Source organism: Oryx dammah, unplaced genomic scaffold, assembly GCF_014754425.2.
Source record: "Oryx dammah isolate SB20612 unplaced genomic scaffold, SCBI_Odam_1.1 HiC_scaffold_25, whole genome shotgun sequence".
Classification (NCBI taxonomy): Eukaryota; Metazoa; Chordata; class Mammalia; order Artiodactyla; family Bovidae; genus Oryx; species Oryx dammah.
This window is the reverse complement of record NW_024070209.1, coordinates 11,288,606-11,311,708: the sequence shown is the minus strand read 5'-3', so window position 1 is coordinate 11,311,708 and position 23,103 is coordinate 11,288,606. Positions and strand designations below refer to the sequence as shown.

General features: G+C 53.8%; 2 protein-coding genes across 3 annotated transcripts in view; both read right to left on the bottom strand.

Moving 5' to 3' along the window:
* SFXN5 (sideroflexin 5) overlaps positions 1–7,959 on the bottom strand; it is a 125,312-nt gene extending 117,353 nt beyond the window's left edge. The window contains exon 1 of one of the 2 annotated variants that reach the window (XM_040223933.1): positions 7,800–7,959. In XM_040223933.1, coding sequence (XP_040079867.1) covers positions 7,800–7,901 — 102 coding nt within the window. In that variant the 5' untranslated portion in view covers positions 7,902–7,959. The remainder of the gene's footprint in view (positions 1–7,799) is intronic. The other variant, XM_040223932.1, reaches the window with a different exon arrangement.
* Positions 7,960–9,937: 1,978 nt separating this feature from the next.
* RAB11FIP5 (RAB11 family interacting protein 5) overlaps positions 9,938–23,103 on the bottom strand; it is a 45,105-nt gene continuing 31,939 nt past the window's right edge. Inside the window, 4 exon segments of the mRNA XM_040223931.1 lie at positions 9,938–12,100; positions 12,389–12,578; positions 16,105–18,021; positions 18,023–18,106. Of these exon segments, the coding sequence (XP_040079865.1) occupies positions 11,897–12,100; positions 12,389–12,578; positions 16,105–18,021; positions 18,023–18,106 (2,395 nt within the window). The 3' untranslated portion in view covers positions 9,938–11,896.

Below are 23,103 nucleotides of genomic sequence, written 5' to 3'. Positions count from 1 at the left end.
GTGAGGCATCATAACGGCCACTGGGGACACAGGTTATTTCTCCCTCGTGAGTCAGGAAGCTTCCCAGAAGAGCTGGGATGGGCGGATGGATGAATTTACCGAGAGAAGGAAGGGTATCAGCAGGAGCTCAAAGGCACGCAGGCTCAGGTCAGAAGCTGCACCTGGCCCTGCAGTTTATTCAGTCATTCACCAGAAAGCTACTGGAGACCCACTGTGTGCCCAAGGCTGTGCTAGGTCCTGAGAATAGAGCAAAGTTGACTGGCTGGGGGAACGAGGAATCACATGGTCATAGTAATGCCCAGATTTCTAGTCAGACACATGCTTACTAACCAGGATGACGAAAGCAAGAAGCGCATTGATTCAGTGAAGAGGAAGATAACAGTTCTGGATTGGTCATGTACACTTGGGGCACTTAAGAGCCTTCCAGATGTAACTTTTCAATAAACACACAGGAAGGTCTGAGATTCCTTTTATGTGCACACACAATGTCCTAACCCAATCAGCCAAAGAACCTCCCCTTGACCCACCAGGGACAGACAAAGTTAGGCTTCCTGACTCACTGCAATGATGGAGGCCATAAAGTAGAGGAACCATAAGGCATTTTGTCAAACAAGGGAGGAAAAACTGAGTTAGTGCAGAATCCTGGGGAAAGGTAGAGCAAAATTTAAATGAAACAGTACATTAACACGCTCAAGGCAAAGCAGGGCTGTGGGGAAGAGGCCTACATAGGTCCAGACTGAGAAGTAAACAGAGGGTTTTGTTTCTTAAAAACTATAAGATTCAGCTAACCATGGCATGAGATGTCCAGAAACTCCTTCTTTGAAGCCCTGCCCTTGTATTGATTCTCTGAGTCAAAGTGCCAAAGACTCACCAATCAAAAGCAGGATGTTTCATTCCTATTGCCAAGTAGAGGAGGTCATTCACCACCTGGTTCTATTAATAGAAGGATTGAGCCATTAGCCATTGCAATCACTGACTTTCAACACACCCTGAAAGGAGTCTAGGGCAGAGCACTCTGTGCTCTGGGAAGACTGGTAAAACAGCCCTTCAGAGAGTTAAGTACTTTTTTCAGGAGAAAGTTTTTATGAACCTGGATTCTTACATCTTCCCAGACTTAGAAAAGCACTAAACCCATTAATTAAGATATCTGTTCCTCACATATAGCAGCAACCTTCTGAGATATGTGCTTGATTACACGTAACCCCTTTGCCAAAATCACACACATGCTGACCTCTCCCCCTTTACCTCTTCAGAGCTCTCTGAGAGGCTGCCTCCCAGACTATAGTCCTCAATAGACACTAAATAACTCAGTTCTTACAGTCTGCATTTTTGTGTTTGTTTTCCTCAATATTGACCCTACTGATATAAATAGCACGTGAGTGAGTGAGCTGCTCAGCTGTGTCCAGCTCTTTGCAATCCCATGGACTGTACAGCCTGGATTTTAGACTGTAGCCTGAGAGGCTCCTCTGCCCATGGAATTTTCCAGACAAGAGTACTGGAGTGGGTTGCCATTTTCTTCTCCATTTAAGCAGCGAAGTTCCTGGCAATGCACAACCTTGGAGAATGTGATTTCTCAGTGAGTACAAATGAATGGCTACCCAGTGAAGGAGGCGACTCGGGTCCCTCAGAGCTGAGAAGGCCTAGAGGGAAGCACGCTTCTTTGTAGCTGCCGTTATGTGTCTGTCCTCCCAGCCCAAGGCATAACATGGCAACCTCATCAGTCTTTATTTTCTCAACAGTTTAGTATACAGGGTCTTTTGGTTTTTGTCACCCGAAAATTCACTTTTTACCCCATCAGATAATCAGTGGATTTTTTTTTCCTTCCCTTTTTCTTCACCAGAAGAGTGAGTCAGTCAAGTAATTCCTTCCCTTTCCCCTCACAAGAAAGGTGAGTCAGCTACTTCTCAGCAGGGGCTCCCAGCTTGCTGCTTCCTAACTCCCAGGCCTGGCCCAGGAGAACAGAGCCAGAGAGCTGCCTCGGAAGCAGCAGCCCAGGGCAAAGGCCTGAGAAGAGACTGACAGCAGGCCTGTACCCAGACCTCTACATGACTGCTCATCTGGATGAGGAATAAATACTCTCTGAAGCTGTAGCCCAATGGCAGAAAGGCTGGACGAGCTCAGCAGTCCTCACCTGGTAACACACTGACTCCCCTGGGTTTTCTAAAATCCAGGTTGCACACCCAGGGATTCGAATTCTAGTGGCCTGAGGTGGGCTCCAGGCATGAAAGTCTGTTTAAAAATCTGCTGAGGTGATTACTGTGCAGCAGGGATGAAAACCACTGGACTCAAAGGTGTTGACCGTCTCCAAGGCACAAAGAAGCCCTAGGACCAGCCCTGCGAACAGTCACTCTCTAGCCTCTAGGACGTAAATGATTTAAAAACATAACTACCTGCAAGGCACTTCACTTCAGAACTTATTTCAGCAAACTATATAAGAAACTTCCCCATTGCCTCCTGACTCTCAGCCCACACAAACCTCTCCAACCTGAGGTGAAGAGTGCATTTCCGGGCCCACCAGCTGCCCAGAGCCAAGAAGGGGCCCTCAACAAGGCACCTGCTCTGCTCTCATAAGCCTTGGTGGATTCGGGGCCCAGCACACTCACAGCACACCCATACCCCTAAGTCATCTTAGCAGATAAGTGAGATTTCTGAAGGAGCAAGGAAGTTTAAAAATAATAATAATAAAGCAAACGTTTCTGTATAGATTAAATCACAAATGGAAAGAATCGTGTATGTTTTTTTCCTGTCCTGGGGCCTCAACTTGCCAAAAATGGTGTCAGCCCTAAAGGAAGAAAAGAGTGGGTTCAGGAAAGGAAATGAGTAGAAAAGAAGGAAATGAGTAGAAAAGGGAGCAGTCAGAACACAGAGCTCCCCCATGCACTCTGGCCAGTTCACCAGGTAACATGGGCGCTGGGTACAAGCATGGACTTGAAGTTGATAAGCACAACAGGGACAGAGGGCCGTCTTAACTAATACCACAGAGAAGCCTTCAGCCACGTTCAGAATAGGAAAATGGTACCGGACAAGCAACCCAGTTTCTTCAACAAATATTGGGTTGGCCAAAAGGTTTGCTTGCAAAACTTGAACAAACATTTTGGCCAACCCAATAGAAAGAAAGAGGGGTGAATCCATCTATCAGTCAAATATAATGTGTGGGCTTCGTGGGAGTCTGATTGAAACAAACCAATTATTTTTAAAACATTGTAAGGGAAATGTGAATAGTGCAATGGACTGAATGCCTGTCCCCACACTCTGAGAGTCATGTTGAAATCCTAACACTCCACCCCCGCCCCCACCTCAAAGGTGATTGTTTTAGGAAGTGGTGTCTTTGGGGAAGTATTAATGTCCTTATAAAAGAAACCCCAGAAAGATCCCTCCTCTCTTCTGCCATGGGAAGTTTCAGCTAGAAGATGCTATTTATGAACAAGAAAGTTGGCTCTCATCCGACAATGAATCTGCTGGTGCCTTGGTCTTGGATTTCCAGCTTTGAGAACCGTGAAAAATAAATTTCTGTTGTTCATAAGCTACCCAATCTACAGTATTTTGTTACTGCAGTCCAAATGGACTGGTTCGATGATATTAAGAAATAATTATTTTAGGTGTGTTAATGGTATAGTGGTTACATTAAAACTAATTTAAAAATCCTCTGATATCATATGAAAAAGAAGGCACTTCACTTCTGTGATATTCTCTCCCTAAAACCCATAACTGTCTAACAATTAAACACTGCTGCTGCTGCTGCTAAGTCACGTCAGTCGTGTCTGACTCTGTGCGACCCCATAGACGGCAGCCCACCAGGCTCCCCCGTCCCTGGGATTCTCCAGGCAAGAACACAGGAGTGGGTTGCCATTTCCTTCTCCAATGCATGGAAGTGAAAAGTGAAAGTGAATTCACTCAGTCGTATCTGACTCTTCGCAACCCCATGGGCTGCAGCCCACCAGGCTCCTCTGTCCATGGGATTTTCCAGGCAAGAGTATTGGAGTGGGTTGCCATTGCCTTCTCCCATTAAACAACACTAGACAAACCCAAACTGAGGGACCTTCTAAAAAATACTTGACCAGTACTTCTCAAAACTGTCAAAGTCATCAAACAGAAGGTAAGTCTGAAAAACTGTCATAAAACAGAGGGCAGACTGAAGACATGACAACTAAATGTAATGTGGGATCCTAGAACAGAAGAATAACATTAGTGCAAAAAATAGTAAAATCCAGCAGTCTGGAGTATAGTTAATAGTAATGCTGGTTTCTTATTCCGACAAATGTGCCACGGTAATCAGAGATGATGACTTTAGGGGAAACGAGGGGAGGCTTATACAGGAATCCTGCTACTCGAATTCTGCACACATAAAACGATTTCCAATTGTAAAAAGTGTATTTAGAAAAGCTAACTTAAACAGTCTTTCTTTTTTAGAGTTACCTATAGCAGGTAGAGTGAACTAATAGGCTTCGCATTAAAATAATTCCCTGACTGGGGGTGGGAGGCATAGAAACGAAGCTGGCCTAACACTGGTAATTGCTGAAGCTGAGTGATGGGTACACAGGATTTCACTGACAACTGTCCTCAATTTTGTAGGTATGAAAATCTCCCTAATAAAAAAGTTGACAATAAGAAAACTGCAGACTCTGGAGCCAGACTGCCTACTGAATCTGTTTCTTTGTGTGCCAGTTTTCTCACCTAGAATATATAGGATAATTGTCTCAACCTGTCTCACATGATTGTCATGAAAATTAAATAGGTCAATACATGAAAAGGTTAGAACAATACTCAGCTAGCATCATCATCTTATGGGAAGAAAGATGTTCACAGACCAAAGCCCATCAAAGTAAGCTTTCTCCATCCTCTGACACTGCTCAGAGCTCCTCCTTCCCCTGCCCCCTGCACAGAGAGATCCTTGAGGAATGAAAGGAAGAAGGGTTCTGGGGGACTCCAGGGAGTAAGGAAAGGCTCTGTCCCGTCTTGCAGAAAATGGTGTTATTGGTTAGTGGATTAAGAGCAGTGTTCCTGCTGTGGGCTCTGGGACTGAACCCTGGATTATGAACCACTCAGGGTTCAAGGGGCTGAACACAGTCAGTGTGGTTGGAAGCAGGATTCCAGGGGATGGATAGGGGTTTGACTGGAGGGCAGCAGGGGTGGGCCATGCAGGCCTTTGGGGTCTTCAAAATAGAGGTCTTTACCTCAGAAGCAGGGGAAGCCACTGGAAGGTGTTTAAGAACATGTGTGATGGGGGAGGGTGCGGCATCGTCTGATCAGACCTGCACTGTTGGGACTCTGCCATGCGAAGAAGAAGGGATTGGAAGGGGGCCAGAGTGCAAGCAGGGAGACCTGGAAGGAAGCTTCTGCAGTGGCTCAAGAGATCAGTGAATGGGAACTCAGTCTAGGATTCCAGCAGTGGAGACAAGTGGATCTGAGAGCTATATGAGATGAAAATCCTGTTTGCATTCAGAGGATGAAAGAGAGGAAGTCAAGTACACAGGGGACTCTGGGTTTCTTGGAGTCAACCTGATGGCAGTTTGGGCTGCTTGCACAACCAGGGAGTCGTGCAAGAGGGGCAGAACTGGAGGAAAGACAGGTTCCTTAACATGAATGAATATCACATGCACTGTGCTTTACACAGGGCTGGAGGAGAGCTGCTTCAAAAGCAAATATAGCAAACACTTGCTGCCCTCGGGAGGGGTGCCAAAAAGAGGTACCAGCAATGGCTGCCTCGACAGAGTAGCCTCAAGTATGCGATTACATCTCCAGCAGGGATAACAGCAATGGGCTCCATCGTTTGGAGCCACTAGGAGGTTCTCAAATATCTGTGTGTGACTGTCCCAGGACAGTTGCTGGAAAAAAACGAACCCATAAATTAACTGAGCACATTACTATGTGCTGAGCCCCAGCTCAGGGTATCATGGAGACAAGCGGAACTGCAAGAGCGGCCCCTCCTCTCAGAGTGTGTTCACCAGTGTTGAGGAGGACCAGTAATCACACAGAGGAGTAGGGATATTCGAGGACCACAGGGCAGACTGCAGTAAAGCCTGACTTATGAGGATCCCACTTGGGGTAGTCAAAGAGCTGGGCAGTAGGGGTCCCACCAGGGGATAAGGAAAGAAGGAAGTGTTTAAAAGAAGGTGGGCCTGAGTCTTGAAGGACTAGTAGAATGTGGGGTTGGGGAGTGGGGAAGGGGTCAGCTAATGAAGCGTCACTCAAGCCCAGGCACAGGCACCCCAACAGGCCATTCTGGGTGGCACTTTGCACTGGCAGGATGACATCAGTCTCGCCCTAGATACTTGCCTGCTGCTGCTGCTGCTGCCAAGTCGCTTCAGTCGTGTCCGACTCTGTGCGACCCCATAGACGGCAGCCCACCAGGCTCCCCCGTCCCTGGGATTCTCCAGGCAAGAACACTGGAGTGGGTTGCCCTTTCCTTCTCCAATGCAGGAAAGTGAAAAGTCAAAGTAAAGTCGCTCAGTCGTGCCCGACTCTTAGCGACCCCATGGATTGCAGCCCACCAGGCTCCTCTGTCCATGGATTTTCCAGGCAAGAGTACTGGAGTGGGGTGCCATTGCCTTCTCCGACTTGCATGCTGAGACGGTTTATTTTTTAAAGGAATTAAAGTCTTGTTTAAAAACAGTGGGGATATTTTCTCAGAAGGCTCAAAAGCGCAGCTCCTTAATTAGCAAAGCTCAGTGCACCGCTTTGCTGGAACCAGTCCCTCTCCCACCAACATGATAATAACCAACCAATCAACCACCGCACCGATCTTGGTACAACTTTCTTTCTTCCTGCAAACTTTCCATCCACCTCCGCGGCGCTCCCCCCGCACCTCAACCCCAGGCAAGCCTGATTCACTTTAGCCAAGTCTCTTTGCCCCTTTTCTTAACAAAGTCCATTTCCTCAGCGCTGGAGGCAGCAGGGACCCGGGTATGCGGTGTAGGAACGGTCCCTCCCAGGCTCCTGCCCGGGCAATAAGTCTGGACTGCGGACTCTCTCTCCTGGGCCGAGGGAGAGGAAGAGACTGTCGTAAGGAGAAAAGGTCCGAAGGAAAAGGACGACTGTCACCGTGCTCCGAAGAGCCACATAGGGTCGGACAGAGACGAGCGCTTCGTGGAGGTCGCAGAGGGTTAGGGGGCTGGGGTAAACCCCCGGGGACGCGGACGCTCAGAGCTCCGGGGATGACACAGCGTTTCCTCTGCACCCCCGGCTCTCCCCGCACGTCCACACTCCATCCCCGACAGGGCACCTGCCGGCCGACTCGCTGCATCAGCGGAGGGGACAGGGATGGCCTGGCATCCCTCGGCAGGCGGTCCTAACCCATCCCCACCACGGACCTAGCTTGGGGTGGAGAGCTGGGAGCGGGGCAGCTCGGAAAGAATGTGGGTCACCAACTGGGAAAAAAGTTAGAAGGCATCTCGACCACGCCAACTTTTCACCGAGGGCCGGATTCGAACTTTCCGCCTGGAGTGGGCGGCTGCACTGCCCAAGCGACCCTGAAGCAGCAGCTTGGATCCCGGGGCTGGGATCCCCGGCCGCGGCGGGCAGTGTCCAATCACAGAGCGCCTCTGGCAGGAAGGGCTGGAGGGCGCGGGCGGCGGGGAATGACGGCGCCGATGGCCAATAGGGAGCCAAGATATCAGCCCTCGCCCACCCCACTGACCAATGGGAAAAAGGTGACTGTGGCCGCGGTCCACCAGGCAGTAGCTGCAGGCTCCCTGGTGGCCGCGGGTCGGAGACCCTAGGGCTAAAGAGGCTTTTGGGGAGGAGTTTGCTCGCCCTCCCTGTGCCACCCACCGACCCTCAAGCCACAGCCCGGTCCTCACCTGCTGGAAGCGGGGTTTGCCCAGCTGGAAAGGCGGTGCATCGGTCGAGGCATTAGCGGCACTAGCCGCCGCCGCCGATGCTGTAGTCGCTGTATCCGCCATGGCCACTGACGCCTGCAATCTCCGGCCCTTTTAAAATGTCCCTCCTCGGCCCCCGCCACAGCTGCCTGTCCCGATTGGCCATAAGCTACCGCAGCAAGCCGAAGGCGCAAAGGGTTGTGGGGAGTGTAGTTTTTCTTGTCTCGGAGCTTGACAGCCCTAGACTGCGGAGAGTTCCAATGACTCAGACTGGGTCTGGGTTCCCGCCGCTAATTTTGCAGGCGCCGGCAGTCCAAGAGGGCGCGTGTACGTCTCTTAAGATCTCAGTAGGGGTCAGTCGGGCGACCCCTCGCTGGTACTGTCCCTAGAATTTTGAGTTGAAGCAGTGGGCGTCGCCCCTGGAGCTGCAGCCCAGGACACTACTGATATGGGTCTGACCCTTGGATCAGATGGGCAAGGACTCCAGACATAGTAGGGAAATCTTGGAAAGCTTTTTACGAAGAATCGCACTGCAGAATCTTCATGCAGGTCCTTCTATCACCACGCTGTCCCTTGGCTCTTGCTCTCCAGTCACCCTGATTCAGTTCCTGGAGCATTCTGGGCGCTCGTCGCCATTGACCCAGAAGATACTAACTTTTGGTCTTCGCCCAACGCAGGCTCTCTCTGGCTTCAGCCTAAATATTGCGTTTCCCGATCCTCGCCCTGCTTGGGCAAAATCTTACATGTTCCTATCAGCCAGCACTTTCCTTTCGCAGCCGTTACATTTATAATTATTTATGGTTTTGAGTCGGAGAAGGCAATGGCACCCCACTCCAGTACTCTTGCCGGAAAATTCCATGGATGGAGGAGCCTGGTGGGCTTCAGTCCACCGCTGAGTCGGACACGACTGAGCGACTTCACTTTCACTTTCATGCATTGGAGAAGGAAATGGCAACCCACTCCAGTGATCTTGCCCGGAGAATCCCAGGGACAGGGGAGCCTGGTGGGCTGCCATCTATGGGGTCGAACAGAGTCGGACATGACTGACGCAACTTAGCAGCAGCAGGAGCACTGTTAAACGGTTAGACAGTTATGGGTTTTAGGGAGAGAATATCACATAGGTGAAGTGCCTTCTTTTTCATATATCAGAGACATGACTGAAGCAACCTAGCAGCAGCAGCATGGTTTTGAGTATCTGCCTTTTCTTCTGTGAGGTCCACAGGGCAGGAGTTGTGACTTTGGGATTCATTGCTAAGTCCTCTGTGCTGAGGGCTCAAGCAGAAACTCAAATATCCTGTTGCTGTAAGAATTAAAACAGCAGGGGCTTAAGAGCCCTGACAAGCCTTCTCTTCCTCTGGCCAACAAAAGATCTCTTCTGGGTCCAATTCCAGGGCAAGAAGAGAACTGGGATGGGGAAGGGGAGTTTCAGAAATGCTTAACAACCATCAGGTACAAGGACTTTCCCTTAAGCAAGAGTACCACCAACTGTAGAGCAAGGCACCAGCAGGGATAATAAACACACTCATGCAGAATAGACTAGCAGACTCCCAGCTGAATTATCTGGTCAGTGAGCCAGACTCGGGGGAGGACTATGGGAAGGACAGAGGGAGAGCTGCCTGTTTTGCCCAAGAGGGCAGTAGAAATGTTTGGTTTTGATCTTAGGAACTTCCTCCCCGCTGACCAGCTTTGAGTCTCCTCAGGCTTATGGTGAAGTTCAGGGTTGGACCATGCCTCTGGACACCGCATGGTCTGTAGCAGTCAGTCCTTCACCCATGTTAAACCACAAGAAACAGACTTTTCCTAGCTGTGGAGAGTCTAGCTGGCCATGAAGAACCATGTGTATCTTGGATCTGTATCTCATCCTTCCCTACTAGACTAAGTGGCTTGAGAGTAGGAACCAAGTCCTGAAATCCCTCTGTATTTCCCACCTTACTCAAGTATGGGTAACCTGGGAATGAGAAAAGACTTAGCCCAGCCCACTGGGCAACACTGTGCTGCTGCCCCTGAGGTCAGAGCAAGGACAGTATCATCTGAGAACCTCATCATCTTGATGAAAGGCTGCTTTCTTCCTGAAGAAGCCTCCTTCATATGCCTCTCAACAGTAACACAACAGAGCCACCTACAGTATGTTAATTTTTTATTCATCATAAAGTGCTCAAAACATGAAGAACAAGCTCTTTATAAACAGGCGTTACAACTAGGAAGACAAACAGCAAAGCAGTATTGTGCCTGCTCCCTGCCCACTTCACCTGCAGCTCGCCTCCACGTTGTGGCCAGGAGCATAAACAGCCACAAGAACCCTGGGCTTCAACCCAAAACTCTTAAAGAGACCTCTGCCCTGGGCATTTTGGAAGCCCTCAACCAAGGGTGAGCGGAAGACTAGGGTCAGGCCTGGGACTGAACAGTGCCCAGAGGAACATCCAGTGGAGGAGTAATCCCCCTCCTCCTGAAGTGACACCCACAGTGACCCCCCCAAAAAACATGACCAGTCTTGAGCACCCACGGACACTCTTCAGCTTTGATGAGTGATTCTTAAGGTAGATGACACAAGAGGGGCTTTCCCCTGTGTGGGGGGCTCCTCTGCTTCATCCTGGCGGAAGGAAAACGTCACCCAGATAGCACATCCCTTCCCGTGGCTTTCCAAGTGACCCCACAAGCTGTCTCATCAAGAAGAGGTGGCCACAGAGGAGCTCTCACATTTTCAGTGGGCCAGAAGTATCCCCCTTCAGCACCTCCTCACCCCACAGTGTTTGCTAAGGCACAGTGGCCCCAGCCACCAAAGATTTCCCTGCAGACGCCTTGGGGAAGCCTGTCATGTTTACCACAAGCAAACCAGAGGCTGTGTCAAGGGTAGACACTTTGTTTCAAAGTGCACTGCAGCAAAGCCAGGCAAGGACGTGGGGCAGAAGGGACAGGCTGGTCAGCAGCTAGTGGATGAATGGGAGGGCAAGAAAGGCTTTTTCCTAAGTATAGGCAGGGTGGGGCCTCCCACTTCCAGAATGTGGTTTTGATCCTAAGACCCTCCTCAGCTGGGGAGGTGGAGATGGCAGGGAGGCTGAGCGAGCAGCAGCAGCTTGGCCAGACTCTTAGCTGGAATTAACTCTACGGGAAGGGGCAGAGCATGGAGCAGCACTGCCCTACCCTCCTTTCCCACTCCCAGGCTCCCAAGAGATCCAACCCCATGTGCTCAACAGGAGGAAAGGGGAACACCAATTAGGGGGAGAGGTCTACATCCAGAGGCTTTTGACCCCACCCACAAAAGGCACATTTTAATTGGTTTCCAAAAGTTCAAACCCTGCACTAGCAGGGTTTTGGTATCTAGACAGGCAACGAGAACAGAGCTGGAGGCTTGATCCCCAAACATAAGCAACCCAAAGCCCAGAGGTGAGTGAGGAGGCCCTCTCCCAACTCTGGCCCCAGCTCTCCACACATTCACACGTGACACTCACTCGGTGCCAAAGTCAGAAGAGGAGGGCGGGGAGTGGCCTCCGTCTTCTCCCTCCATCCACGCTGCACTCGCTCATGAAACAAGCAGACTCGGACATGGCAGAGAAAGACCAGACCACGAGGCTCCCTGCTCCCGGGGGTATGGGTGTGAGGCTGAAGAGTAGGCACCCTGGTTGCCCACAACTCACAGCCATCTGGGCAGCTTGGTCCCTGCCACAGCCCCAGTAATACTAGGAGCCCTCCAGAGGCGGAGGGAGGTGGAGAGGACAAGGGTTTAGCTGTGGAAGAAATGGGGGTAATAAAGTATGTCCCAGGTACCACATCAAATTGGAGCTCACCCTGGTTTCATCTTGAGGGCTAAATTCTTTGTTCCAATTCTCTGGAGCCCCCATAGCTAAGGGGTATGAAAACAGCCAGGTGGGAAAGACCCAGAGCTCCCAAAGACACACAGGTTGTCCACAGTACTTGACGGTGCCAATGGGAGTCCACACGGCCCCCTTTCCAGCAGCCCCAGCTGAGGGAGGAGACGGGGGAGCAGGGTGGGACTTAGTTCAGCGGGAGGGAGGGAGGGAGGGAGTGGCCTGCGGGACAGCAGGTCTGTGCCAACCCTCCGGGAATGGGGGTGAAGGGCGCTACTTGGGGGGAGCGGAGGGGATCTGCAGCAGCGTGGGCGAGCTCTCCATGATCCGCACCAGCAGCCTGTCGATGTAGCTCTCCAGCTCCTGCACATGCTCGGCCCGCTGGCTCAGCTCCCGCTCCCGCTGCAGGAGCAGGCCGATGAGCTCGTCGTGGGTCAGGTGGTAGTATTTGGCCGACTGGTCCAGCACATCCGAGTCCTGAGGCCAGATGGAGGGAGTATGGGCAGAACAGCCTTGGGCCCACCTGCCCCCGCCCCCCACAGCCCCATTTCCCAACCCCGGCCCTAGGAGCTGCCTCTGTCCCCAATGCCAGGGACAGCCTAACTGGCTTCAAGGCTCTGGCCAAGTGGGGCCAGGGGCCAGGCCTGCTTCTTGCTCCAGCCTGCCTGGCATGCCTCCCCCGCCCCCAAACCTCGAGACGCCTGCATCTCTTCAGAGTACCACACACGTCTGGTCTGAAACCCCTGGCACCCTGCTGGACCTCACCTTCAGCCTCTTGGCATCCGCAGTCTGGCCAACCTGGGGGGCTGGAGCCACAGGCTGAATGCTGCCAGAGGTGACTGTCTTGAGCTTCTCCAACCCGCTGCTCAGGGCTGTGCTCAGACTGGAGCGGGACTGCTTCCGGTCAGGGCTCCCCTCCACTGGGGCAGTGCTGAGGGGCTTCACAGGGTGGGGACTGTGAAGACAGACAGGAGACGCGTTACGGGGAGGACAAGTGGCACAAGGGAGAAGCGGCCACCTTCTCCGTGGGGCCAGCAGTGCTCACCACCTGGCGACCCCTGGCGACCCCTTGCCCTGCTCTCCACCTGCCACCACCTGCCTCCTCCCTCCCTCAGACCCCTCCGTCTTCACGGAGACAGCCCAGGCAGTGCTACAAGCTTCTCTGGACCTAATCCCAGTCTTCAATCCCAGAACCCCCACCCCCACAACTCCCTCCCTCCCTCCTCTTCTCTATTGTAACTTTTCTCCAGGGTGATGGATCGGATCCTCCCAGTTTCTTAATTTTCCCAGGACGGGGGATTCCCAGCAGGCAGGTCTTTTAGTGCTAGAACCGGAAAGACCAGGCAAACCTGTGGTGCTGGGTCACTGGCCTACCTCACTCTACTGGTTGCTTGCTAGCAGCATTTACACAGGCCTGAGAAATATTCCCTCGAGCTTGTCGGAGCTTGTCTTCATCTAGCCATCCCCCTCAGTCATCTCCACCTCCTCTTCCTTCTCACCAGCCTCTCCAGAGCATGCGGACTGCATTCTCTCTGTAAGTTCCCACCTTTCGTTGACTCCTCAACCCATTAGGACAGCGGCCCCCTATGGCCTGTCACAAGCACTCCTGCTGAGGCGACTGACCCCTCAGCTCTCACCTCACTGACCTCTCTGTGGTCCTCCCCTGGCACCGCTCACTTACTTTTCCTTTGGGCTGCTCCTTCTCCCTGGATGGAAACCCAAAACCTCTGTCTGGCTTCCAGACACCTGACATCCTTCCCAGTCTCAGCTGAGGGTCTGCCTCTCGGTTCCCGCCCCAACCCCTACTCTCCATCTCCAGCCCAGACTGCACCCCTGAGCTCTAGACCTATGTAGACAGTTGCAGACTGGCTCCTTCAGGGTCCACACTCGCCTCCAGCCTGACTGCCCTTTCCGGTGCTCCCTGGCAGAGAGTATCAGGCACCATTAGCTTCTTATGGCTCCAAACAGAAACCTAGGAAGCCCTCTGAACACCCTCCTTCCGCTTCAACCTTGACAAACATCAAGCTCTGCTGCCTTCTCCCACACTATCCCCTCCCCTCCAAGCCAGCACTGGGTAAGAATTTCCAGCCACACCCAAGCAACCACCTCCAACCACTCCCCCATCCGCTGTGGATAACGGTCTCCCCTCCCTGGTAGCTCCCTATCAAAGTGTGTGTGTTCCAAGTCGCTTCAGTCATGTCTGATTCTTTGCAACACCATGGACTGTAGCCCACCAGGCTCCTGTGTCCATGGGATTCTCCAGGCAAGAATACTGAAGTGGGTTCCCATGCCCTTCTCCAGGGGAATCACCCAACCCAGGAATTGGACCAAAGTCTTCTGCAGTCCTGCATTGCAGGCAGACTCTTTACCACTGAGCCACCTGGGAAGTCCCTATCAAAGTAAGAAAACACAATCTCCACCACAACCGAGCCCCAGGTCTGTCCTCCAGCCCCTACTCTGTCTGTCTCTCCAGCCAAAGGAAAACATGCTCTCCGTCACGTTCAGGTTCTTATAAAAGCTGTTCCTCTGTCTGGAACACTGTCCCTCTGCCTGTCGGCCTGCTAACGCCGGTTCATATTTCAAGGCTGTGCAAGTCCATTTCTTCCAGGAAACCTTCCTGACCCCCTCATGCTTACTGGGGTGACTCTCCTCGGAGATCCTCCAGCACCCGGTACCTGTCACAGGTACCCAACTGCAAGCACTAGCCTCCAAATCAACGTACCTGCCTCTAGGGCACCTCTCAGAATCTTCATTTACTTAACAGAGGATGTGGACTGCTCAGTGTGGGGAAGCACAGCGGCTTAGTCCAGGGCCCTAACTACAGTGGAGGGAGGCCCAGCCAGCCCCGGAAAAGCCAGCGCTGGCACTCAGGACCGGGCTGCAGAGTCGGTGTCAACCCAGGAGGAGAGGCAGAGAGCCCAGGCGGGGGCCGACAGGAGGGAGAAGAACACATCCAGCCCGTCCTGCCCATGGCGGCTTCCCACGAGGAGGCGGATGTAAAGGCCAGTGCTCAGGCCACCGAGGGGGCAGTGCCAAAGGAGGGGAGGGATACAAGTGGGGCGCAGAAACACCCTGAATGGGGGCTTGGAGTCCTGAGCCCTCGGTCTGCTTGTCCGCTACGTCTGAGGGACCCCAGACCCCGTGACTCTCACAGACTTCACTTCCTCATCTGAGAAATGGGGACAGCTTTACTTGGCCCATCCATGTCATGACGTAAGGAACGTGCCAAGTACAGACGTGATGTCAACTCTGAAGAGAATAAAACTTCCAGAAAGTGGTGAGTATAATTAGAAGTGGTACTGGAATGTGGCAGCACCAGCTGAGGGTGCTGTCATCAGAGCAGGGAAGCTGTAATCACCTCCTCTCTCCCACCTCTGGGATCAGCATCACCACCTCTCCCCGGAACAGCAGCCGGAGCAGCCCAGACTCCTTCCCACCCACTTCTCAGAAATCAGCACTGGCCCTCTGGGGCTTCCCTCCCCCGTTTCACTTTTGTCTGCTGTCTGGATTGGGAACTCCTTGGGAATACAGCAGGAGTAGTGTCTTTCACCTCTGTTCAGTGGCTGACACACAGTGGACACTCAGTGAGTTTGGATGACCAAAGGTATGAGCTGGTGGGCTGGGGGCCTCCAGAGGCCAGTGCGATAGCCTGTGCCCCCTGCTACCCACCCCTGCCTCTTCACTCAGCTCTCCCAGAGCACCAGACTCCCCTCTGAATTTTGCGGCTCCTGCTAAGTCGTACACCATTCCCCACAGTGACCTAGCTCGGCAGGACTCAGCTCTGGTCACCCCTCACCAGGCACCTGGTGAGGTCTCGGCCTCCTAAGTCTCCCAAGCAGACCAATGCCACAGTGACCACAGCCTCACAGGCATCCACTGACCTCTCAGCACAGTCCTAAGCACACTGGGACCACCCCGTGCAAGGCACAAATGCAAACCACTGAGGCACCTGCTGGAGTCAGAAAAAAACAAACCTTTTTTCTGGGGTCATACCCAGGGAGCATCTTAGATTTTCTTTTATCCTCTAAAGGTATTTCGGCTCTCCTCTCTGATCCCAGTACCAGCCCCTCCCCTCTAGTCTCTGCCTTCACAACCTACTCCCCCAGGCCTGCCTTGGAGGACACGGCCCCCATCTGACAAGCTGAACTGCCCCAGCCTCCCTTGTGCTGGGGACCTAAGCTCTCACCTCTGCTCGCCCGCTGGCCCATATCATTCTCCCCACTCCATGCCTCCCCTCTTCACCTTATCGTCATCATCCCCCAACTCCTGACCTATGGGGGTGGCACCTGCTGGCCCAAGGTCCCAAGAGGAAGCAGCCTCTGAGCCAGCACCATGGAAGGCTCGTGTCTCCAGAGCTCTGGGGTGAAGGAACCCCTCACCACCCCCGAAGGGGCTAAGGCGGGAATGTGAGCACCTCAGGCCTTGGGCCGCTCTGCCTCCCACCCCCCTCCCCTGGAGAGCGTGTTCCGGTGGCCGCTCACCTGGCACTCGGCTGTGGATCCTCAGCTGGTCGTGTCTCCAAGGGCAGAAGCGCAAGCGGGGAGGCTGGGGTGCCTGCAGCGTGGTCCTCCCCAAGTGGGGTGGAGGGGCTCCCAGTGGGGGAGGCTGGCGCCCCAGGGGCTGGGGAGGAAGAGGTCAAGGTCCAGGCTCCAGGCAGGGGAGAACACGGAGGGCTGGGGCCCCCGTGGTGGTGGCTGGCCCCGGGCAGGAGAAGGGGTGGTGGCAAGGCAGGTTCTGGGGGCGTGGGCAGCTCTTCTGGACCAGAGCGGATGGAAGATTCCCTGGACCCTGGAGGGGATGTGGATGGGAGGCTGGGGGGATCCTGGCTCCCCTGAGGCGTGAAGGGGTTCAAGGCATCCTCCTCTGAGAGCCATAAGTCAGCCTGTCGGCGGCTGCCTGCCGGGAACCCAGGCCCCTCTCCTACTGGATCCTGGCACTGGGCCTCAGGGTCTTCTCTCTTTGGAGTCCCCCACATCTGCTGACTCTGAAGAGCCAAGCTCTTTGAGTAATGGGGTGTGGGGGCAGGGCCCTGAGGGCAGCTGGCAGGCACAGAGAGGCAGGGCCCGGATGCCACGGGAGGGCTGGCATCCTCTGCTAGAGCTTCTGGGCCTGGCCCACCCAGCGCGGCTCCAGAGGAATGGCTGTCAGACTCCAGCTCGGGCTTCTGGGCCTCCTCCTCCTGCTTGGGCTCCTGGGGACCACCGACGGGAGCACTTGGGATGACATCTTCTTCTCCCGTCTCTGACCCCCTGCGACTCAGCCCCCCTACCGCCTGCTCCTCCTCCTCCACTGCCTCTGCCTTCTTCTCTTCCTCCGCTGCCGCCGCCTCCTTCTCCTGGGAATCTGAGGGGGTGAAGAGACGCGGTGGCTTGGGAGGTGGTGTCTGGGGCTGCAGCCCCTGGTCCAACTCCCACTCAGGCTTGGACTCTGAGTCTGGCTCCGGGGGGGGCAGCCCCCCGCTCCTCTGGGGGCTCACAGGTTCTGGTGACCGTGGCTGCATCTGGGGAGGAGGAGGCAGCTCATCAGACGACCCTCCCTGCAGGACCGGTGAGGCAGTCTCCGCTGCAGGAGAAACAGTGACCACATCCCATGGCCAGGAATCATCCACTGTATCGAGCTCGTGAAAGAGCTGGCTTCCACCTCGGCAGGTCTCCTCGTCCTGGTGGGCCTCAGGGGCGCTGTCTGGGCCAGGCAGCCTCTCCCACACGCTGATCACTTCTGGGGAGCTAAACAGAGACGTCGCGCTGTCTGCCGGACTCTGCCCTGCTTCCCCTCCTGGGGCCGGCAACTCCCTGTCTGCTCCGGAGGCTGAGGCTCCCGGGTGCAGCTGGGCTGACGCGGGGGGCAGACAGGCCCCTTCTGACCCAAGGGACCCTGGGTCAGCCACACTCGTGCTCGGACAGTCCAGTCCCAAGTCCAGAGGAACTCTGGGCTCCAGCCACACGCTGCTCCCACCTCTTTCTCCTCCCTCAGGGTCCCCCTGGGGCTCAGCTGCCTTCATTGTCATGGCCCTGAGGCCTGGGTCTTGCAGCCCAGTCGCCTCCAGCCCCGCTCCTGGTGGGGCCAGGATCTCATTCCTGGCCTCTGGACGCAGCCTGCTGGCAGCAAAGATGTTGAAGGTGTCGTCCCACTCAGGCAGGGCTTTCCCAGGGGAGGCCGAGGGGGTGGGGTTGGCCCTTGAGGCACTGGGAAGAGAGGGAGCAGGTGAAGGAGAGTTTAGTGCTATGTCGGCTATGAGTTCCTCGAAGAAAGGGTTGCTCTGCAGGGAGGTGAGGAACGGGTTGGTGAGACCCGAGAATCCAGATGGGGTGGCTTCGGGGAGGGCAGCGGCAGCGGCGGCAGCAGCAGCAGCGGGGGAGGTGACTGCACCAAGGTTAGTGCTTAGCAGGGGAGCAGTGGGGGGGGGCCGGAGCGCAGGGGGGGCAGGGGTGGTGGTGAGGAAGAGCAGCCAGGCCAGATTCTACCTGAGGAGACACGTCCAGGCTGCGGGAGGAGACAAAATCGTGAGCCTCCTGGTTAATGCCAAGACTGGAGAGGCCCCTGCTGAGCCCCACAGCCTGCCCCCCACCCGCCTGGGGAAGAGGTGCCACAGTGCTACATGGGCTGGGCTCAGGGACGCGGGCCCGGGGACAGAGGGAAGCCCCCGGCACGTACGTGACGAGGAAGCACCTCCAGGACGAGGATGCTGGACAGAGCTCATCTGGGCCTCACACCAACCCCAAGGAGCAACACTCCCATTTTACAGGTGGCATCCCAACTACGAGCCCATGCTGACAACTACTCAATGCCAGACTGCCATCTGAAGAACCAACTAGAAAGCACTTTACATCTCCTTATGGACTGAGAAAAGAAAATACCGGCTGGTTGGGACAGGATAGACAGACCAGAGAAAAGCCAGGCGCAGGTATGTGGCTGGATGAAGTCAGGACTAACAGAACCCAGCTGGTGCCTGACCTTCTGACCCCTGAAACAGCTTCAGTCCTCCTGAGCCCTGGCGGAAATGGAAGGTGACGATGGGGCTGTTATCAGATGCGACACGGTATCAACCAGACAGAACCTTCTGTTGTGGCCTTCTTGCTTTTGGGAGGGGTACCATAACCAGCCAAAGAGGATGAGACACTGCTGAGGATGTCTGCTGCCAGGCATCCACCTGGCCCAGCACCCGGCAGGCAGCCTCTCACCGAGGACACCGGCAGGCCAGGCTTGGAAGTGACCCCGCGGGGGAGAGCAAGGCTGGAACGTGGCAGCAATAGCAACTCTAGATGTCACCAGGGGCCTCCTGGGGTCCCCCACACAGATCCCTGGCTCCCCTGGGAAATCCACTGCCTGATGATACACTTACATTACCAAGACACTTGCTGGCCTTCAGGTGCCCCCTCTGGGCTCTCCTTGCGGGGAGCACGCCCTGCACTCATGCCTTATCTATGGCATGCAGCTGACTTGAGGGGAATGGGAAGGGACAGACTCTAAAATGAGAGCTTTTGGCTTCTCTGGGACACCCCTGGGACACAGACAGAAGGCCAGAACGATAGCACAGGAAAAAAGGGGGGCCTGACACCCTCATTTTCAGGAGTCTGACAATGCCTTGCAGCTCAGCCCACCTGTCAGACCCAGACCTCATTGGCCTCGGCTGCTATTTCGAGTGCCATCTTCCATCCCCACAAGCCCTAAGACCCCCAATTCCTCGATCCCTGCCAGCCCAGATGGAAACATCCCGAAGAACTCCTATACATCTGTCTTCTCCATTCAAGCAGCTCCTTCCCATGGGGAAATGCTGGGGGCAAACTCTGAGGTGGCAGAGGCCAGGCTTCAACAGCCAGCCCATGAGGAAGGAGGGCAGGGGTAGGAGAGGCGCCTATAGAAAGAGGCCCAGGAGTCTGGAGTCAGGACGCTTCCGGGGAGCCAGGGCCCAGTCAGAGGAGGTCCCAGGGGGCTGGGCGGAGGCCGGGCTGCTTGTCTGCAGACACCAGGGGCAGGTGATGGGAAGGAGTCACAGGAGGGCTTCCCAGACAGGCTGGAGTCTATCGGCCTAGTCTCAAAGGCGGGACACAGTCAGACCCCAACCCCTGGGCTTCTCTTAAGAATCCAGCTTCCAGAGACTCTTCTGAGCCTGTTTTTGCCCTGTAATAACTCCCGGCAGGCGGGGAAGAAAGAGTGGGGGGCGGGGCATATAAAGTCCTGCCTTCTCCCACCTCACCAGGGCTTTCCAGAACAGCTCTGCCTCTACGGTAAAGACACTGAGGGAGGGAGGACCCTGGGCCCAGAGTTCCTTTCTCCTTTCCTCCAGAAACGTCTGCCTCAGGGGCCAGGAGAGCAAAGCCCCACCATCGCGTGGTCCAGTCCACCCCACCATCGGAGCACCGACCCTGCTGGTGGGGCTCGGCCCCAGAAGCAGGGCTGAGCGAAGTGGAGCCAGCTCTTCCCAGTGCCCTTGATGACAAGTGGACAGAGGAGTCTGGCAGAAGCAGGTCCATCAAACATTAAACAGCCCCAAGCTTAACCCCAGAGCCCTCAGCCCCGGCCTGGCCCCACTCACCCGTGCGGTCTTGCAGCAATCTGGAGGACTGTCAGAGCCACAGGGCAGGAGAGGGCAGGGGAAGGGCTGGGAGCCGCAGGCTCGGCTGGCAACCCTCCCTCCACTGGCTCCCCAGAGGGGCACACAAACTCGTTGGTATGGCACCCGCAAATGGCTTTCCCTAGAGGAAGGAGCTCCAGGTACAAAGCCTAGCTAGCAGCTGCCCCAGAGCCAGGACTTCCCCACTTCATCCGTCCTCCCTGCCCCCGTGCGCCCCCCAGCTCCACACCAGCTGCACATTCTGCAAGTTCTCACTTTACAAAGTCCCCTCCCAGGAATTCCTTTGTGGTCCAGTGGCTAGGACTCCATACTTTCGCTGCGGAGGGCCCAGGTTCAATGTCTAGTCAGGGAACTAACATCCCCCAAGTTGTGCAGCCGGGGCAAAAACAAAAAAAACTCCCCTCCCTACAACTGCACCTGATACAGATCAGAAACGCGTTGCCGTGCGGGGCTGTCTTTGCAGGGCATGCTCTGAGAACAGGGCCCACTGTGCCAGCCCCGCACACTGCTGCCCCGTTCCTCCCGACCCCCACCAAGCATCGAGGCTTCAACACACCCTGACTCATCTTCTCTTCCAGGACCAAAAGCTAGGGAAAGAAATCAGAAGTCCAAGGGTCTCTGCCCCTCCGGTGTGAAAGAGTAAAACTTCAGGGCCTTAGTGTTGCTTCAGGAACCTTACAGCAATCGCATGAACCCACCACTTAACATAGCAATCGTCTGCTCACTCTGACAGGCCTCCTCTTCTTAAATACAACCATCGCTGGGTGACTCCCTACAGCACGAGGAGGACACCCCTGTAGCTAGGGGCCAGGCTGCACTGGTGGACAGCTCTTCCTTAGACTGAGACGAGCCGTGTGTCCTTGTTATTTCCATGCACTGGTCCCAGGGGCATCAGTTCAGTCGCTCAGTCGTGTCCGACTCTTTGCAACTCCATGAACCGCAGCACGCCAGGCCTCCCTGTCCATCATCATCACTCAAATTCATGTCCATCGAGTTGGTGATGCCATCCAGCCATCTCATCCTCTGTCGTCCCTTTCTCCTCCTGCCCCCAATCCCTCCCAGCATCACAGTCTTTTCCAATGAGCTAACTCTTCGCATGAGGTGGCCAAAGTACTGGAGTTTCAGCTTTAGCATCATTCCTTCCAAAGAAATCCCAGGGTTGATCTCCTTCAGAATGGACTGGTTGGATCTCCTTGCAGTCCAAGGGACTCTCAAGAGTCTTCTCCAACACCACAGTTCAAAAGCATCAATTCTTCGGCACTCAGCCTTCTTCACAGTCCAACTCTCACATCCATACATGACCACAGGAAAAACCACAGCCTTGACTAGACAGACCTTTGCTGGCAAAGTAATATCTCTGCTTTTGAATATGCTATCTAGGTTGGTCATAACTTTTCTTCCAAGGAGTAAGCATCTTTTAATTTCATGGCTGCAGTCACCATCTGCAGTGATTCTGGAGCCCCCAAAAATAAAGTCTGACACTGTTTCCACTGTTTCCCCATCTATTTCCCATGAAGTGATGGGACCAGATGCCATGATCTTCGTTTTCTGAATGTTGAGCTTTAAGCCAACTTTTTCACTCTCCTCTTTCACTTTCATCAAGAGGCTTTTTAGTTCCTCTTCACTTTCTGCCATAAGGGTGGTGTCATCTGCATATCTGAGGTTATTGAGATTTCTCCCAGCAATCTTGATTCCAGCTTGTGTTTCTTCCAGTCCAACGTTTCTCATGATGTACTCTGCATAGAAGTTAAATAAGCAAGGTAACAATATACAGCCTTGATGTACTCCTTTTCCTATTTGGAACCAGTCTGTTGTTCCATGTCCAGTTCTAACTGTTGCTTCCTGACCTGCATATAGGTTTCTCAAAAGGCAGGTCAGGTGGTCTGGTATTCCCATCTCTTTCAGAATTTTCCACAGTTTCTTGTGATCCACACAGTCAAAGGCTTTGGCATAGTCAATAAAGCAGAAATAGATGTTTTTCTGGAACTCTTGCTTTTTCCATGATCCAGCGGATGTTGGCAATTTGATCTCTGGTTCCTCTGCCTTTTCTAAAACCACCTTGAACATCAGGGAGTTCACAGTTCACGTATTGCTAAAGCCTGGCTTGGAGAATTTTGAGCATTACTTTACTAGCGTGTGAGATGAGTGCAATTGTGCAGTAGTTTGAGCTTTCTTTGGCATTGCCTTTCTTTGGGATTGGAATGAAAACTGACCTTTTCCAGTCCTGTGGCCACTGCTGAGTTTTCCAAATTTGCTGGCATATTGAGTGCAGCACTTTCATAGCATCATCTTTTAGGATATGAAATAGCTCCACTGGAATTCCATCGCCTGCACTAGCTTTGTTCGTAGTGATGCTTTCTAAGGCCCACTTGACTTCACATTCCAGGATGTCTGGCTCTAGGTGAGTGATCACACCATCGTGATTATCTTGGTTGTGAAGATCTTTTTTGTACGGTTCTTCTGTGTATTCTTGCCACCTCTTCTTAATATCTTCTGCTTCTGTTAGGTCCAGACCATTTCTGTCCTTTATCGAGCCCATCTTTGCATGAAATGTTCCCTTGGTATCTCTAATTTTCTTGAAGAGATCTCTAGTCTTTCCCATTCTGTTCTTTTCCTCTATTTCTTTGCAGTGATCGCTGAAGAAGGCTTTCTTATCTCTCCTTGCTATTCTTTGGAATTCTGCATTCAGATGCTTATATCTTTCCTTTTCTCCTTTGCCTTTCACTTCTCTTCTTTTCACAGCTATTTGTAAGGGGCATGGAGATCTACAAAGGCTCTCCCCTAGACACTCCCTGAAAAGGCCAAAGCCGGCCTTTCAGGCATTCCCACCCCAGCCAACATGCCTTCAGCCAGCAACCCCCACAACTCCATCTCCTGGGATCTAACAGGTACCCTAATGTTCAGG